The sequence below is a fragment of the Phasianus colchicus genome, chromosome 12 (assembly GCF_987193195.1).
Source record: "Phasianus colchicus chromosome 12, bPhaCol1.hap1.1, whole genome shotgun sequence".
Taxonomy (NCBI): domain Eukaryota; kingdom Metazoa; phylum Chordata; class Aves; order Galliformes; family Phasianidae; genus Phasianus; species Phasianus colchicus.
In genome coordinates, this window is record NC_143447.1 from 11,535,492 (window position 1) to 11,552,146 (window position 16,655).

The 16,655-nt window shown below is 42.5% G+C and overlaps 1 protein-coding gene across 3 annotated transcripts; it reads left to right on the forward strand.

Annotated features, from left to right (window-relative positions):
- The first annotated feature begins 12,235 nt into the window (after positions 1-12,235).
- Positions 12,236-15,720, forward strand: RAMAC (RNA guanine-7 methyltransferase activating subunit). Of its 3 annotated transcripts, none has more exons than XM_031587679.2 (3): positions 12,236-12,482; positions 13,623-13,790; positions 14,519-15,720. In XM_031587679.2, exons 2-3 carry the CDS (start codon positions 13,624-13,626, stop codon positions 14,697-14,699), a joined length of 348 nt encoding a protein of 115 aa, XP_031443539.2. In that variant the 5' UTR covers positions 12,236-12,482; position 13,623; the 3' UTR covers positions 14,700-15,720. The 3 variants fall into 3 exon arrangements, with proteins under 3 accessions (XP_031443539.2, XP_031443541.1, XP_031443540.2); XM_031587681.2 differs by lacking the exon at positions 12,236-12,482 and adding an exon at positions 12,537-13,010; XM_031587680.2 differs by lacking the exon at positions 12,236-12,482 and having other exon boundaries at positions 13,606-13,790.
- Positions 15,721-16,655: the final 935 nt, after the last annotated feature.

Below are 16,655 nucleotides of genomic sequence, written 5' to 3' on the forward strand. Positions count from 1 at the left end.
AGCGGCAGAGGGACGAGCGGCACCGACTGGCTTTTAGCCCTCGCAGCAGCCCTGCAAAGCAGTGCCGCACACGGTGGCCACGCGTTACTTCCCTCTAGGTTCCGTGAAAATAAAGGGGGATGTTTCCTTACTGCTGAAGGCAAAATCGCCCTAAGGTGGAAGAGCGTTGTGCTGTCCGACAGACCCAGGACACAGATCCATACAGAGCCGTGGCCCTGCTGTCCTGCTGCTGGCAGAGCAGGCACAGTTGTTCCCTGGCACCCAGAGAAGGCACCCAGTCCACAGAGAGGATTTTAGCTTCTCCCACACAAAGTTATAATTAATACCTTGCCAGCAAGAGTGATTATTTTTGTCTTTTCTTATTATCTCTTGTCAATTCATCCGTTCTTTCATGGAAAGTCTTGATGTTGTTGGAAAGGCTTTATGGCTGCTTGCTTAACCCCGTGTACAGTGACACCAGCACAGCCCCCCACCCTGACAGACAGCTTTTTCTTGATGTCTGGAGAGCCAAAATGGAATTGCAATCCCATATACTAAACAAACAAACAAAGAAAAAACACCCACATTTCTTCAGAAATTCCCTCCATTGCTCCATAAGGATGAGATATTCTCCTTTATGAAGCACGGCACACTGTGGTCTCCAGGCCGGTGCCAAACAGGATAAAGTTCTGTCCCCAGCTGAAGTCAGTAGCAAAGCCCCAGGGGTGGGGCAAGGCTGAGGTTTGTGCAAACCACTTGTTCCCATCAGCACTGCATGAAGCCATCGCCCTATGGATGACTCCATCTTAACTCCTCTGCTGCCACAAGGAGTCCTAAGTTGTGCATCATTCCCATTGATTCACACTGTTTGGTATAATATAGTTTGCCATTTCGTTGAGGTATTCTGAGATCTCTGCAAATGAGAACTATAAATATGCTTTCAAAATGGATCAGTTCTTAAGCTTCTGTCTGACCCGGCTCCAGCAGAGGATGGTGGTGATTCCCTCCTCCTTTGGTATCCACGTGTGTGAATATTACAGGGCTGTGGTACGGGGAGACCCAAAGTACAGGGGGCACAGATCCCCTGCACAGCTCAATCTGAGCACCAAGCACAGCCCCATTCCACAAGTGGATGCAAGTCCTTCAGATGAGACGTCCCTCCTCTTCCCACTGGCCTCCTAAAGGCACCATGTCTGCCTGCAGGATGCAGAGGAACAGCCCTTCAGAAAGCCGCTCCATGTGCACACAGTACAGCCTGTGGAGCACACAGCTCTCTCCCTCTCTTTCAGCATTTCTGTGCTCTCCTTCAGTCTCACTCTCACTACTGTCATCTTTTGCCACCCTCCTTTATTTCATATATCACTGTATTTCAGTGCAGCTGCTGCTTTGTCATTTTGAACAATTGTACTCCAAGGCAGTCTCCTTATTTCCCATGGCAGACAGTATTAAATAAAATACTCAATACTGTGATTCCCCCCCCCCCCCCCTTTTATTTCCAACGAGACCAATGAAATCTATACTTTTTTTTACCATAACAGAGCCATGCCATTTGCCTTTCTTTTTTTCCCCTTTGATGAATAATCATCTTGAAACATTATCCAGAAGTTTAACCAAAAAAAGCTGCCAGGAATTCTTGATTTTTACATTTGAAGTAGAGAATCAGCTTTGAAAATCCCCTGACAGCTGGAAAATTAATGTAATTATAATATCACTGCATATAAAATTTCAAAGACAAGCAGCTGTGAATGGAAAGCATTTTAAGCCAGACTGCTGAAAACGCTCAGATTTATGATTTTTGTTGTTAAACTCCACTTCATTGAATATCTAATAAACAATTTGGACAAATAATCTATCTGGTTTAAAAAGAACCCAACCCAATGCTCTTGTCCTTTCAATTGCAACAAACGTGAGCCCTTCAAGCTCCCTCAGCAGGGCAGAAAAGCCCCACAACTGACACCCATCTGATTCCTAAGGCAAAAGCTGATCTCCTTTCCACTCTCCAGAAATGAACCAAAATGATCCCAGAGCAGTTGTTGAAGACTCTTTTCTGTGTCTTTAAAAGTGACAAGGATGAGGCCACTTTTAAAACCATTTTGTCAATCATCTATAAAAGAGTAGGCTGAACATTCTCTTATTATTCTTTGCAGTTGATTCTTACATGTATAAGAAGTTGGTGCCAGGAAGCTTGTATCTAAGTGTAGTAATAGAGAGAGTACAAGTGGTTTCTATCTAACTTTCAAAAGGTTGTTCTGTAAAATACACAAATATCAGCTCCTCACGGTAACATACAACTCTCCCAGCTGATGTGTGGATACTGAATTGTTCCCCAGCACTTCCCAAATGTGTTCAGTTTTTCCCTTCCAACGTGCAGCTCCTTGCACTTCACAGATTGCATTAGAAGTTATTTGCTTTTTCCCTTGATGTTTATTTTGGTTATTTTCTTTTCAAAACCAGAAGAGAAGGAAAAAAAATCAATTTCATTTGCAAGTAGAGATGAGGACTTCAGTTTCCTTTCAGACCAACATCATGAAAGTCCATTTATTTGTAATTTATAAAATGGAAGTGAGAGTAATCAGGAACCAAATATACAGATGGGGTAAATTCATTCTCCTCTTAAACTAATTCAGATCCAAATTTTTGCTCCTGGAAGGCCAATCTGTGCGAGAGACAAGAGAAGGAAAAACCTGCATGTTAGAAACAGGACCTTCCCGATCAGCTTGGCTGGTCGATGATGGTGACGGCCAAGGCTGCAGTAGAGAAGCAGACAATGCAGAAAGGAAAATATATTCACATTTTTGGTGAAATAAGCTTATTTTTCAAACATGAAGACATGCGGGACCATTCATCTCAGCAAATCATTTTGCTCACATGTCAATTTCCTTGTTCCTCAGGAGTTTTTAATTCTCAGGCCCTTTTTACCATCTGTAACTCAATCTCTATTTTTTAAAGAAATTGCAGACATCTGTTTAAATACCCATCTCTTCCATCACATGGAATTTTAGATTCAAAAATCCAAGCTCAAAAATAATACCATAGTTAGATTCCATTTCCAAGCAACCAGGGGCTGGCATTTTAAAGGCTGCCTTTTTAATTAGCCTGTTCCGCCGCCTTGGCTGCACTGGGCTCTGCAGAGCACAGAACTGTGCCTGGTGACTGGGAAGAGAAGGGGGACAAGAGGCCAGGGGATGTGCTGATCCATGTGGTTTCCCACTGCCTGCCCTTCCCAAACGTGCCTCCCTCTGCCCTTCACCCAAAAGGATCCACCATCTTCGCTCTCTCAGAAAACTGCTGTTCCCATCTCCTGTTCTGTATCAGAAAGGACAGAGGAAGAGAGGCTGAGGCTGGACCAGACCTTTCAGAGCATTTTAATTCTCCAGAACCACTGGAGAAGCCTTAGCTGCTTGCAGGAGTTCATACTTAGTTTGGTCTGAAATACCTCACTCTTTGTATTTCTTTAGAACTCATTCATTAAATGATTTTGCCCCTTAATTAGCTCCTTGCTTGTCTTACCAAGAAAGCTAGACTTTTCCATGGGTACACTGGGCATCTGATCCATTTCCATGAAAGCCCCATGCTTTGATAAAGGCTGATACGTTTCCTGGTAGGCAGGAGTAGCCCAGATCCCTCTCCTGTAAGAGTTACCCAAAGGACTGAGCAGCACAAAGGCCACATGGAATGAAGCCATGTGGGATTTCAATCTTATTTACAAAAACTGAAAGGACTATATTTACAAAAAGGTTAAGGACTATTGGTGTGAACCCCCCCCTTTCCCAGAAGCTCATTAGGACACACACAGTACTTCCACACAAGATTTCCCCCTTCAAGCTGGGGAAACCATCTTGCCTTCAGGTAAGCCAAACCTGGTTTAGAGAGATGAAAGACATGAGATATTTGACCATACAGCTCCCGCAAACAAAGACACCAGGCACATTTTGATGAGGAAATGCCATTTAAAATAGTCCATTAGGTGGTAACCTGGGCTGCATGTACCCCTGATAACACTAGCTCAAGGGAGATTCTGCATTCCTATTCCCAACAGCATAATTTCATTCAGCAACAATACCTGGCTAAATACACAAACTCTACCAATTAATTAAGCAAACATAATCATATTTTTTTCAGCTTCATGTTTGGCTTCTCAGAAAATATTTAACGTCAACACGCTTATACCCAGTGTTTTGTAATGCTAGTTAACAGAAGCTGAAAAAATGCTCACTGTAATACACAGACTCCACTTTTCGGGAGAAATTTTACAGTATTGGAGGCTGTGTAAAATCCCAATTTTGGAAAAAATAGCAAAATTTTTGCTCAAAAAAAAAAAATTAAAAAAAAAAAGCATTTTAAAGAGATATTCACAGCTGGAGCCCTTGAGGAAGTACTGCTCTAGATCCAGAGCACTTATCCATGTTTTGAAGAAGTACTGAAAGAATGAGGAGCAGCAGCAATGCCTACCAATATCATACAAAGCTTTTCAGCCGTAGTTCTGTTTGTGTTCTGGAGCCAAGGAGATGACAGCAGGCACACAGTTATGGAATTCAGCCTCACTCCACAGGGCTGGTGGAAGGCGGATCAGAACAGCTCCAGAAAAGCTTGGAGCTGGGCACTTCAGATGTGGTGTTTTAAATTCATCCATAGCCAGTGGAGAAGTATTAATACACACACATCAAAACTGTTTCTGCATACGTGAGAAAATGAAATCTAGTCAACACTGTGAGGTCTGGATGACACATATCCACTATTTTTCATTTACTGTTCATTTGCAGAAGAGCACAAGATTGATGTTGTGTATGGACCAACATTTTTCTAGGTTTAATTTGATAGTTCCCCTATAGGGCTAGACTAATTTCATCCACACCTGCCTTTAATAATATTTATTACTGTTGTTCTGCTCCTCGGTGGCTGACTGAATATTCTCTGTGTGTCCATCCGGTGAGTGCACTTCTCCCAGAATAGCCCGTGACCATTCTTTCCTATTATTCCGTTTGCATGGAAGAGGTTAGGTGATCCTGCACCAATGTTTTTCAGTGATATCGTTTGTCCACGCTGTAAGCTGATTTACAATCTGAAATGTGACATCTTGAGTGGTATGCAATGGGAGATGGAAGCAGAAAATTCTCTGCAGTCTCTAGAAGTCTAGCTGTAATTTAAGTGCGCTGTTTCCTTGCCCAGAATAATTAACATTTGGTCAGAGAGAATAAGCAGCAGCCATTGTTATTTAGTGTCAGCTTTCTTCCTATATTTGAAGTTGAATTCTTCGTGGTTTTCAGAACGTGGTTTCTCTGATAGGATTCCACAACATTAGCTGAACTGGGAATAGAGCAGAGCCAGCCCTGAAAGCGTAACAAAGCGTATTTTGAATGTATGGGACATGCAAACCACAAATGCTGGCCAAGCAACACCGAGTGCTTAAAGCCATACTCAACAAACTGGAATTTCCTCCTGCACAACAACGCCTGCTGCAACAAGTAACTATGCTCTTGAGGAAACAGCCTTTACAATGCACGCAGTCACTAGCTAAGGCAATTCTCACTGCACAGACACCTTCAACAAGGCAATGCTTTACATTTCTATTTGTTTTTACATGCGGGAATCTCAAAATCAAAATAGCCACACAGAGGTAAACCTGTTCCACGTGATGCCAAAGGAAAAATGCCTTTTGACTTCACGGATATCACGAAATGGACGTAATTGATTAATCCTCATTCCATTGCTATGAGGCAAGTGAGGGATATGAGAGAGCACTTCACACACCGCTGCAGTGCGGCTGTCTCTGGAAAATATCAGCTGTTCCAAAACAGAGGAGCCCAGTTTGGAACAGGATGCAAATGCCAAGCGCAGATCCAACTGGAACAATACGAGAAATGCTGATAACCAGAGTGGAATCCCCAAAAATAGATTTTGGCCAGCAAACCAGGATTAAGAGCCCTGCTTTTAAAAAGGTGTGCTGGGAGCTTTAATAACCATACATAGTCAGGACTTTGTTTTTATTTCTCACTGGAAAGATGGCCCTGCTTGTGATATGGCATCTCCTCACCACGCTGTCGTACTGCTTCAGTGCCGGATCAGCTGTAGCTTTCAACAGGACCGACGTGGCTTCAGAGCTGAGCAGAGGGCTGCAGTGATGTCCCTGCCCTGCTGAGTGCAGCATGAGAGCACTCAGAACCGGTGAGACAAGGGTTTCTCACCCAGCAAATAGCCCCTGAGATCTGGCAGCAGCGTTTCCCATCAGATAGCAACCATGAGATCTCGGGTATCTTATGTAACTGCCATCCTTAAATAAAACGTATATCTAGTTCATCTTTTTTTTCCCTCTGATTTAATTAGAATCTTGCTTAGATTTTCAGGTTGGCAAAGTCTTATCTGGCAATTTGCTGCAGATGCTACTGCTTGGAGATTAACACTTGCTTTTTAATTAAAGTTTTTACTCAGGAAGTTTGTGATATCCCCACAGCACCAATTAAGACCAAGAAAATAACAGTGTATTATTCTTAAATTGAGCAGCCATAGCGCATTATGAAACAATCACATTCCAAGCATCACCAAAAATTACCGTGTGGTTTCACATAAGTGTGAGATCTTCTGGGCATTTCTTTTAAATGAGCCTCTATCAGGAGCTCTATCAGAATTTTGCATTTCCCAAGATATCATCTTTATATTTTTTTAAGTTTACACTGATCAGTAGTAAGCACAGCCTTGTGCATTAGGTCCCAGCGAACACTAGAAAGCAGTGTTCAGCTGAGCGCCAGCTGGGTTGTCACCACCCTGTAGCACAGGGATGGGAAAGAAATGGCAACAACACATGGGAGAGGTGAAGAGAGAGACCTGAAATTGGAAGGAGAAGAAAAGAGCTGTACCGTGGAAAGGCTCCAGGAAAGAAAACTGCCACAGGAATCCAGGGTCAAAGGTGGAGAAGGAATTATTGCTACGCTGGGTGAGGTGAGGACGATGTGCCTCGCCATCTGAGGTCTTAGGGGGGCAGAGGAGAACTGGGGGTGGCAGAGGCTTCTGAAAGATTAGGAACCCTGCTGGAAAGAATGATCACCAGCCCTAATTTAGAAACAGAAGGGAGTTACTGCTGCTGGTAGCGGTGCTGACTGGACCCTCTGTCAGGGCTCAGCCTCAGCACTGCACAGACATAAAATGAAACATAAAACGAAATGATGGTCTCTGCTCAGCAAGTTTCCAGATGACAGGTGGGATGAGGGATGCAGCAGGGAACCCATGCCAGCAAAGAGCCAACCCTGCAGACCCTGCAGGCTTCTTCCTCCTCAGCTCAGTCCGTTTGTGTACACCGTGCCTTGCTCCAACATGGTGTGGTCTCACTACAAATCAGTATCTCACAGAAACACTGCTCCACAAGGTTTTTTGAATTACTTCAGACTGCAAAGACACTCCAAACTTGAAGTAGCCTTGGCTTTCTCTAATGGCCCCTAATTCTAAGAGGAACTGCAGAGAACATGCAAGAAGTCTTCTTATATACAAAGGGAAGATGAGAAAGAAAAGAGACATTCTGCATTAACTAACAGCTTCATGGTAACCTTGAGGGGACAGTGAGGGACCTGGGTATCCCCTTTGTAGGTTGAATACGTGGCTTTGTGTCTGAGGCAACTGACTGCCGTGCAATATTTATCCAAACTGCACAGAGCGTCCAACCCAGGAGAAATGTTAGACGTTTCCTAAAGAGGCATAACCATTTCCTTCTGCCAGACCTTAGGTTTTGCAGGGATCCGAGTCCCTGCTTTAAACACAAATTGTTCCCAGATGTGATGTTGGGGTACTGAGCACACCATCAGGCTCTACCCATGCTGGGCCTTGCCCTGGGTCCAGCCTGAGCTCTGCTCCCTGCTCAGCATCAGATCCCCCAATCCCCCAACCTGCCTGTCCCTCTGGGCTGTCAGGGTCTGTGGGGTTGGCCCCTGCCCTGCCAGCTGTGCTGTCATGCCTCACTCCCACTCCCAGCCCTTCTTGCTCCTGACAGGAACGAGGGAATTCTCTGCACTCCCCCTCGGACTCGGTGAGGTGCTGCAAATTTCTATCAGACTTGTACATTGATGTTTCTGATGTTTCCACACTGCAGCAGATTTGAATTTATTAGGCTGAAGAGGAATGCTAGAAATGAGTCCAAACTAAAATTAAATACCAAAATCTATCAGAAAATTGAGTATGAATAAAACTAGATCTAGAAACTTCTGCAAGTACCTCTTTTATATTCTGCAAGTATCTTTACAATAGGCAAATCCATGGCAGCACTGATTCATACATCCCCACTCACAGGATTGCTTGACGATTAGGATGAGTTTGATATCTTAACATTTGGCTACTCCATTTTCTGACTTTCAAACAGCTCCGCAGAAGTGTGCGTGAAGTATCTGAACATTCCTCTCACTGTTTTTCAGCCGTGGAAGGAACATAACCTGCGCACCAGATGTGCTGTGCAAAGCCCCTGCCTGCCCCTCAGCCGCAGCACGTGTGCCTCTGCGGGGCCTGACCCACCTCCAGCCCAAACGAGGAACAGATGGAGCACCACGAACGGCAGGAACAAGACTTTGCTTTGAACCACATTCCTCCTATCAAAGGGCCCTCTGTCTTGCCTTCTCCTCCGTTCCTCTGGGTAATCATAAGGAAAGAACTGAGCATTTCAAAAAGCCTCCTGGGGACAAATTCACTTCTAGTGTAACGCTGCTGAAGTTAATGGTGTTGCACCATGAATTAAAACAGCACCATAATATTAAAAAACAGACAGCATACTACTCTGTAATTATTGTCTAAGAGAGCAAAAATAATAAAAATGATTCATTCTTACAGACCCCAAAGGGCACGGCTGGCTTAGGCAGTTTAAAAGGTGAAGATAAAAAGAGGCAGCTAGAATGTAGTGATTTTTAATTTGTATATACATATGGGTAAATGACAGTCAGATAACACCACCTCTGCACTCATTTTAAGAACAATATGCTAGAAATAAAATGTAATGCAGTTGCAACTTTTAAAAGACTGATACAACAGAAATAGCTCTTAGGAAAATTAAAGGCCTTCTTTCATACCGCCTTAAATTAGAAACAAATTCCTTCTAATCAAGAGTTACTCCGTTGTAAGCTTAGTGCAAAGGAATTTGCCCCCATGGCACCAAACTGGGTGTTCTGTAACACAATCAAACACCAGGAATTGCATTTTACCCTCCTTAAAAAAAAGGACACTTATTTTTTTTAGGCAGTTAACATTTAAAGGTCATTGTAATGGGAAGGAAACATCTCTTGCATTAAGTTCCGCGCAGTTGGTACAAATGGTGCAGTCTGTTCCTTTATGGACTTCACTTTACAATAGCATATGGAGGCACGTGGAAGGCACACTGAAGCTCAGTGTTGTTACACAGTGCAATGGCAAAGGCAGAGATCTGATGGAATTACTGCATGGGCTTCAGAGGCATTCAGCAGCAACTGCTGTATCTCACTCTTTCTTGTTATTTAAGTGAGATTCATCTAGGCAATAATCCTTTCCAGCCGAAGCAATAACACCCCAAGATAAGAATTGATCTTCCAAGCACAGGAGGTTCCAGAGAAAGAGCCCAGATCCATGTATTTCCACAGATTGGGTGAGGAGTACCTCTGCTTTTCCATCAGTGCAGTGAATGATCCAGCTAATACTTCACGGTCATTAGTTACTCAGATGTCCCTGGTGGCCTTATGGCCTCTTACACACACAGCAACACAGCTTTACTTTCGTGTGTAATCAGTAACAAGACCATCACACGCGCCCTTTGTACCTGCCTGCAGCCAGAACACAGTCTCACTCTCTAGCAGGGCCAGCCATCACCATTTCCCAGAATAAATTATCTAGGGAAGCAGTGTTTTATTGTAAAAACAGCCCAGGCTTTCAGTTACACTGTAACTGGGAAAATAAATAAAGAGAAGGGGGGAAAAAGCAATAATAATAAAAAATATATATGTATGTATACATATATATATATATATATATATATATATATATATTCTGATGTTTAAGAGCAACAGCAAACAAAACAGCAGGATCCATAACAATGTATGGAATTTTATCATCTTGTTTGTTCATGGGCAAATACCACTTTGATCAGACAGGCCTTGATTACAAGGGACGTTAGCTTCTTTGTGGATATATCCTGGTAGATATTAACATTGAATTAAAAGGATTCCTTCTGTATAAAGATGCAGAGATGTACCAGAGTTCTCCTTTCTTTCCTGCTACCAAGGTACATGCTGACTTTTCATTAAAATGCCACAGCTGTCACCCTGTACCAATATACAGCAATGAACCCAGGCATAAAGGAATGACAAAATGTTAAAAATGTAAGACTTTAAACAAATACAGCTTTAATAATGCTTTCCTATTTCCTTCTTAGCATGGGCTGGTTATTCTGTACAGAAGACTTATTTCTTTTCCCCAAAAAGTCACTGTAATAACAAGGGCTAGAAATACATTTTTTAAATGAAAGCTGAGTATAATGAAAACACACAGGGTCAGAAGCTGGGAGTTTATGGAAAACATCAAACACGAAGTTTTGTGATGGAACAATACGAGTTATTAAGACTAAATAATCATAAAAAGAACCCTGCAATTTTCCGTCTGTTAAGGCAGACAATACTTTGTTAGTTTTAGTGTACATTCCTTTGTTCAGGCAGAAAGATCCACACTATGAAATCTCCGTTAATAGGCTAAAAGGAACAGCTCTCAGTTTGAAATTGACAAGATTAAGCTTCATCTAACAGTGCGACGTTTAACATAACGAAATCCACAGAAAAATAAAAAATAAAACCTTTGAGGCTTTATCACACTGCAGTAGACTTCAGAGATGCTGATTATGAGATTGTGTTTGTACTAAAACAACACATTAATTACCTGGAGAGGCTTGAAATGAGGAGAAAGATCGCTAGAGTGAATTATCAAACCCTCAGTCTTGACAACACTTGGAATGAGACCTTTTAAGTGCTTGGCCACCTATGTAGGTTTGTGCTATGTGAAGCTCTTAGCGGGGTTGAGAGTCCTTCTTGGAGCCAATCTATTTTTGAGTGTCTTATTTCTTTAAAAATCACGTGTCATTCTGGCTTTTTCACAGGGCCTGAACCTCAGTAAAACATCTACAAGAAATCTGAAGAAACTGTCCCTCAGGCTGCGACTTCTTTCTTGATGTTACAGCCCAGAAAGTCCATATGTATGTGAATACATGTAAATATGACATACATATCTTACATGCATATGTATGTAAGTGTATATTTATACATGAGCTATCCTGGTTTAGCCATTCCCTGCAATGGTTCTCTAGTCTGGAAAATGCTGAGTGGAGCACCTCAGTAAAATGGTAGAATCAGAAGTACAGTGCTCACAGAATTAACAACAGGTGCACTGCCTTCAAAACAACTTTTATACACGCTTAGATTACGCATGTGCTTCAATACATGAGTAACTGGAGTCTATAATTAAACGTTTACTATTAAAATGAGTTTTGTACTGTAATGAATAATACACTCCCTGAAACAACAGAGACTCAGAAAAAAAAAAAAAGTATAACCATTTTATTGAGGATCACCTTATGAATTTTATGCATGAAATCCCTTGCAGACACATCTGGAACTGCAATATCCAGTGGTCAAAAATGAAATGTGTCAGGAGAAGAAATAAAATCCTACCTTTTTCTGCCCAGTTAAAAGGGGCAGTCAGTAGAACAGGGATTACGAGGGGAAAACAGAAGCTAAAACATATTATTTTTCAGCCTAATGACAGTCAGTTTGCTTCCTATTCATGCTAAGACATCCGCATTGCGCTGTGTGGATCGAGGTCATCGTTTCTATTCCGCAAGCGACGGCGCACTCCTGCTACAGGTCACGCAGGAGAGCAGGCTGTGGTTGTTTCTTTAGCTCCACGAAGGGCACTTACTGGGCGCAGCATTCCCACAGCACTGTGCTGCCGTCGCTGCGGCTGCCAGGTTTTCTGTGCTCGCGGTGCACGCGGTTACCAACCTGCTCGCTGCTGCCTGAAATGACTCCCTAGTAAAGCACTGCAGCGACCCCGAACTTACTAAAGCAAACAAAAAACACTGCGTTATAAAAGGGTCCTACAAAAAAATCAGTCCTTTTCTACGGAGAAAACGCTCTGCCTCAAAAATCCAACTATTACTGGCTTGTGCAAAATGCCAGCCGCGCGGCGGCCCGTAACACGTGCGCTGTGGCGGTACGCCCAGCCGCCTCGCTTCGCCCGCACAAAGGCAGCGGCTCTCAGCGCAGCGCAGCGCACCCGCACCGCCTCGTCCGCCACCGCGGTGCCAAGGCTGCAGAACCGGCCTCCTGCAGAACCGGCCAAGGGAAGAACGGCGGAACCTCCAGACCCCATTTATACCGGCCCACGCTGCGCCAAGCTCCGCTTCGGCGGAAGCGAACCCAGCGGCAGCGCCGCCTCAACGGCTCCGGCCTGCGGCACCCCGCCCCCCGCCGGCGCCGGAAGAGGCGGGCTGTGCGTGCGGCGGCTGGCGGCGCTGGGTGAGGGGCGGCGGGGCGGCTGTGGGGGCGGTGAGGGCGGGGGTCGGCGGTGGCGGGGGCCGGCTGGTCCCGGGGCAGAGGGCTTCGGCCCGGCCCGCCGTGAGGGGAGGGAGCCCGGTCCTTCGTTCCAAGCTGCGTTTGGCCTCAGGAGATGAAAGATGACGGTGCCCCGTGTTGCCTCCCGCACGGGATGAACGTTGTTAATGCATCGTGAGGAGAGGAGGCTGCGGCGCGGTGTCACCGCCCGGCCTGTGGGAACCCTTGAGGTGCACTGCAGGCCTCATGGTCCCCCAGAGCCGCGTCCCTCCGTCCTTCCGCCTGCAAATCTAACGAGACAGCAGTGAGCTTGACCTGGAAGGGAAAAGACGAAGCCCTTAACGCTGCAGAGCGCCCAGGGCTGTTAAGGCAGAGCTTAGAGCCTGCTGGCAGGGCAGGGCTGATTCCCGTATAGGCACGTATATAAACAAAGGCCTGAAGCACAAATGGCGTTTGAGAGCTGTGTTATGAGGCGGTTTAACATTAGCGTAGGTCCGTTCTTTCTCTCAGACAAGTTATTAACGCACAAATTATGGTAAATAAATCTGATTGCTTTGCTTACAGTTACCTGTAAGGTTTGCATTGTATTCTGCCTTAGCAAACTTTTCAAGTTGATTGTAGTAATGCTTTTCATATTCAGAATGGTTTGGGAGCACATGCTGAAGAAATAGTGTTTTTTCTATTGCTGACCCTCAAACGCCCCATTTCTTTTTGCTGCAATTCATCTTGCTCAAAATTAATTCAATGATACTGCTGTGTAATATGTCTATATTAGCTATCAATTATTTAGCCTGATCAGTGTCTGCGTCTCCAATATAGATGTGCAAAGGTTGGATGTGGAATTGGCATTGCTTTCTGTCAGACAGCCTATTCAGGACAGCTGGAACAATGAAGGCATTTTGTTTGTTTTTGCAGTCTTAGATCATCCAGATGGTATTAGGTAATCTATGTTATCAACCCAAAACTTCACTGCTGCACTCATGTGAAAGAGTAAATTTTCATTGTCCTTCCCTTGCCCTGACTGGATTTTGGGAGCTGTTACAATAGGAGTCTTTATAAATTGTTAAATGCACTTTTATTGTTCAAAATGCTTAACATTTTCAGAATGACTTCCTTGGTTGACATACCCCTGGATTATGAACAGATGTTCGCTCATCGGTTCACGTCAGATGATAAAGAGTACCAAGAGTACCTGAAACGCCCTGCAGATCCCCCTCCAATAGTTGAAGAATGGAGAAACAGATCTGGTGGCAATCAGAGAAACAGAGACCGGTACTGGTGTCCTTTTTAATTATTATTATTTTTTTAAAGACAAATATCTGGTCAAATTACCATTTATTTATTTCAGAATAAAGATAGGAATCTGTAATGATAGCAGAACTATCCCTTTTAATTATCTATGTTTAAGACATGCAAAGGGACAGTCTAATAACATGATGACCTGTTTCTAGCTGTCCAAAACATTTTCATTTGTAACCTGAATATTTGCTGCTCTGTGTTAGACTAGTCTGTATTTCTTTTATTAGAAGCAACTGTAAAATCTATCATCTCTGCCTAGCAAAGGCAATATTACATTCCTTCAGCTAAATACTTTGAATTATATTATTATTTTTCAGAATGCAATTGTAGCTTTTTACTTAGTTCTGGACAGTAACGTCTCATTTCTGTGAGACTGAAGAAGAGTGATTCCAGGATATGGTATGTTTCATAATACTAACTGGACAATTAACATTGTCTATAGCAATAGTGCTACAGCTGAAAAGCGATAATTAAGCCTGAGCAGTAGCTAACTGCCACTGATAATTAGCTCATTGAGTGTCATTAAGTTATGCTATATGCTCGTGCTCTTGCGTATTGGAATCCACAAGGGACTGAAGCAGTAAGTAATATATTAGGGTACAAATTCCAAGACTGTACTGTTAGTTACATGAAAAGAATTCATTATCATTAATCTTTTAAAAACTCACAGTTTGAGTATTTGATATTTCTTGTCTTTGCAGGTTTCAAGATGGCAGGTATTTTAGAGGGGACAGATACAACTGGCAGAGTGACCACAGATCTAATCAGAGGCCAGATAGAGGTTGGGGTAACAACTACCAGCAGCACAGACAAGGACAATCCTACTATGGACAGTATGGCTACAACTCCTACAACCCAGGGCCTCGCTACCATCCCTACTGATGGTACCTGTGGATGGAAAGTCCAGTAATACTATGTAATAAATTAGATTTGTCACCAGTTTCCTTATTTTTGATAGTTTAGAGATAACTAAAAAATCTATCTTGAAGTCCACTGTTGTTTATCTGTAGTGTGAATTGAAAAAGGGAATACCTTTTATGAATAATAAAAGTCCATTATATGGTTTGTTTAGTCTGTAAAAATTTAATGTAAGATCCATCTCATATTCTTTTATCTCCATCACTGAGATACTCTCTGGTACATTTTGGAAAACATAAGAGGTCTGGGGAAGGTGGCTGTGGTTTGTCTGCAGTCTGTAACATTGTCTGAAGATAGCTGTAAAAGTGACAGATTGTGGCTTTCTCCAGAGAGAACTTCTTAGTTTGATTTTTGATAGTGAGAAAAGCTTAGTTTGAATTTCAAATACCTTAAAGAGAAGAAGAAATGTGCTATTACAGAAGCATTTTTTGGGGCTGGAATTTATGAAAACTCAAAATAGGAACTTTTTAGGTGTTTGATAGAGGTATGATATCTCAGAATTTGACTTGTTGTCAATTGCAGGAGAAATAAGATCTCCCATATTACATAAATTCCTGTCCATTGAGCCAATGGCTTAAATCTTTGTGCAGTATTCCTTTTAAAACATGGTCTAACAATTAGTGTAAGAATTAAGTAGTTTAAATATTTATCTTCTTACTCTAGCAGTTCAGTGGTATACTAGTTTAACCTGAGATGTGATACCAGACTTAGATTAATTTGTATCATCTTAAATTTGGTATGTGCATAACATATTCTGGATTTCCATTTCAGTGAAGCTGTAAAACTGTGATGTCTACTGTAATTAATTTGTATGAAATACTGTGTGGCTGTTCTACAAGAAAGGAACTACATTCAGTACTGTTCTTTTCTTTGTTTCATGAGAAAATAGCATAAGCCGTGAAGAGTGGTTTGTTTTCTTTTTTTTTTGGTTTGTAGAATTTAAGTAGTGTTAATTATTCACAGAATAAAGCTATTTCAAGTGTAAGGATGTTTCTGAATATTTATGAAATCTACTTTTGAAACATTCAGAATTGCAACGCTCATCTAGGCTGACTGCTGCTCAAGCAGCAGTACTAACAGATAAGTATTAATACTGGACAGCTGCTAGTTTGAATTAGAAGAGTAGACTACTCAGCTAAAACAAAGAGGATGAGACATTGTAATTAATTAGAAGTCTGAAGTGTTAATCCCCTACTTTACGTCTGACTATAATAGGGTCAAAGTGCCTTATTTCACCATTTGCACGATAAGCTAATTTGTATCAAGGGAGCTGTGCATTTCTTTGTACTTGACATTTTCTTCAGCTATTGTACAGAAACAAAATCATCCCTGTTGACTATTGTAAAAGTCATGACATTATGTGATAAATAGTTCAAATTACTGTATGTTGTTTAAATACAGAAGTCAAAAGCACAGTCTCAGCTCATAAGATGCTGCTGAAAAACTAAAGAGCATGGTTACTGTTGATCTTAGAAACGTGCTGTGTATAGCTCTTAAATAGAGTCATTTAAGTTGGAAAAGACCTTTAAGATCAAGCCTAACCGTTGCTTAACCCAAATCATATCCATGTCTTCTGAATACCTCCAGAGATGGGGATTCTACTACCATTGTGGGCAGCCTATTCCAGTACCTAACAACCAGGTCTGTGAAAAAATACTTCCTGATACCCAATCTAAACCTTCCTCAGAATATCTTGAAGTCATTTCCTTATTTTCTGTCTCTTGACACCTGAGAAAAGAGACTGACACTCTTCTTGCTGCAACCTCCTTTAAGATAATTGTAGAGAGCCATGAGGTGTCCCTTCAGCCTCCTTTTTTTCTAGACTATACAGCCTCAGTTCCTTCACTTGCTCCTCACAAATCTTGTTTCCTAGTCCTATTCACCTGCTTTATTAATCTTCTATGAATGCGTTCCAGCAGC

Bases quoted from the DNA above. Each gene is read 5' to 3' on its own strand.
- RAMAC (XM_031587680.2), top strand. From the start codon at position 13,606: ATGCTTAACATTTTCAGAATGACTTCCTTGGTTGACATACCCCTGGAT. The intron at 13,791-14,518 runs GTACTGGTGTCC...TTGTCTTTGCAG, and splicing joins AATCAGAGAAACAGAGACCG to GTTTCAAGATGGCAGGTATT.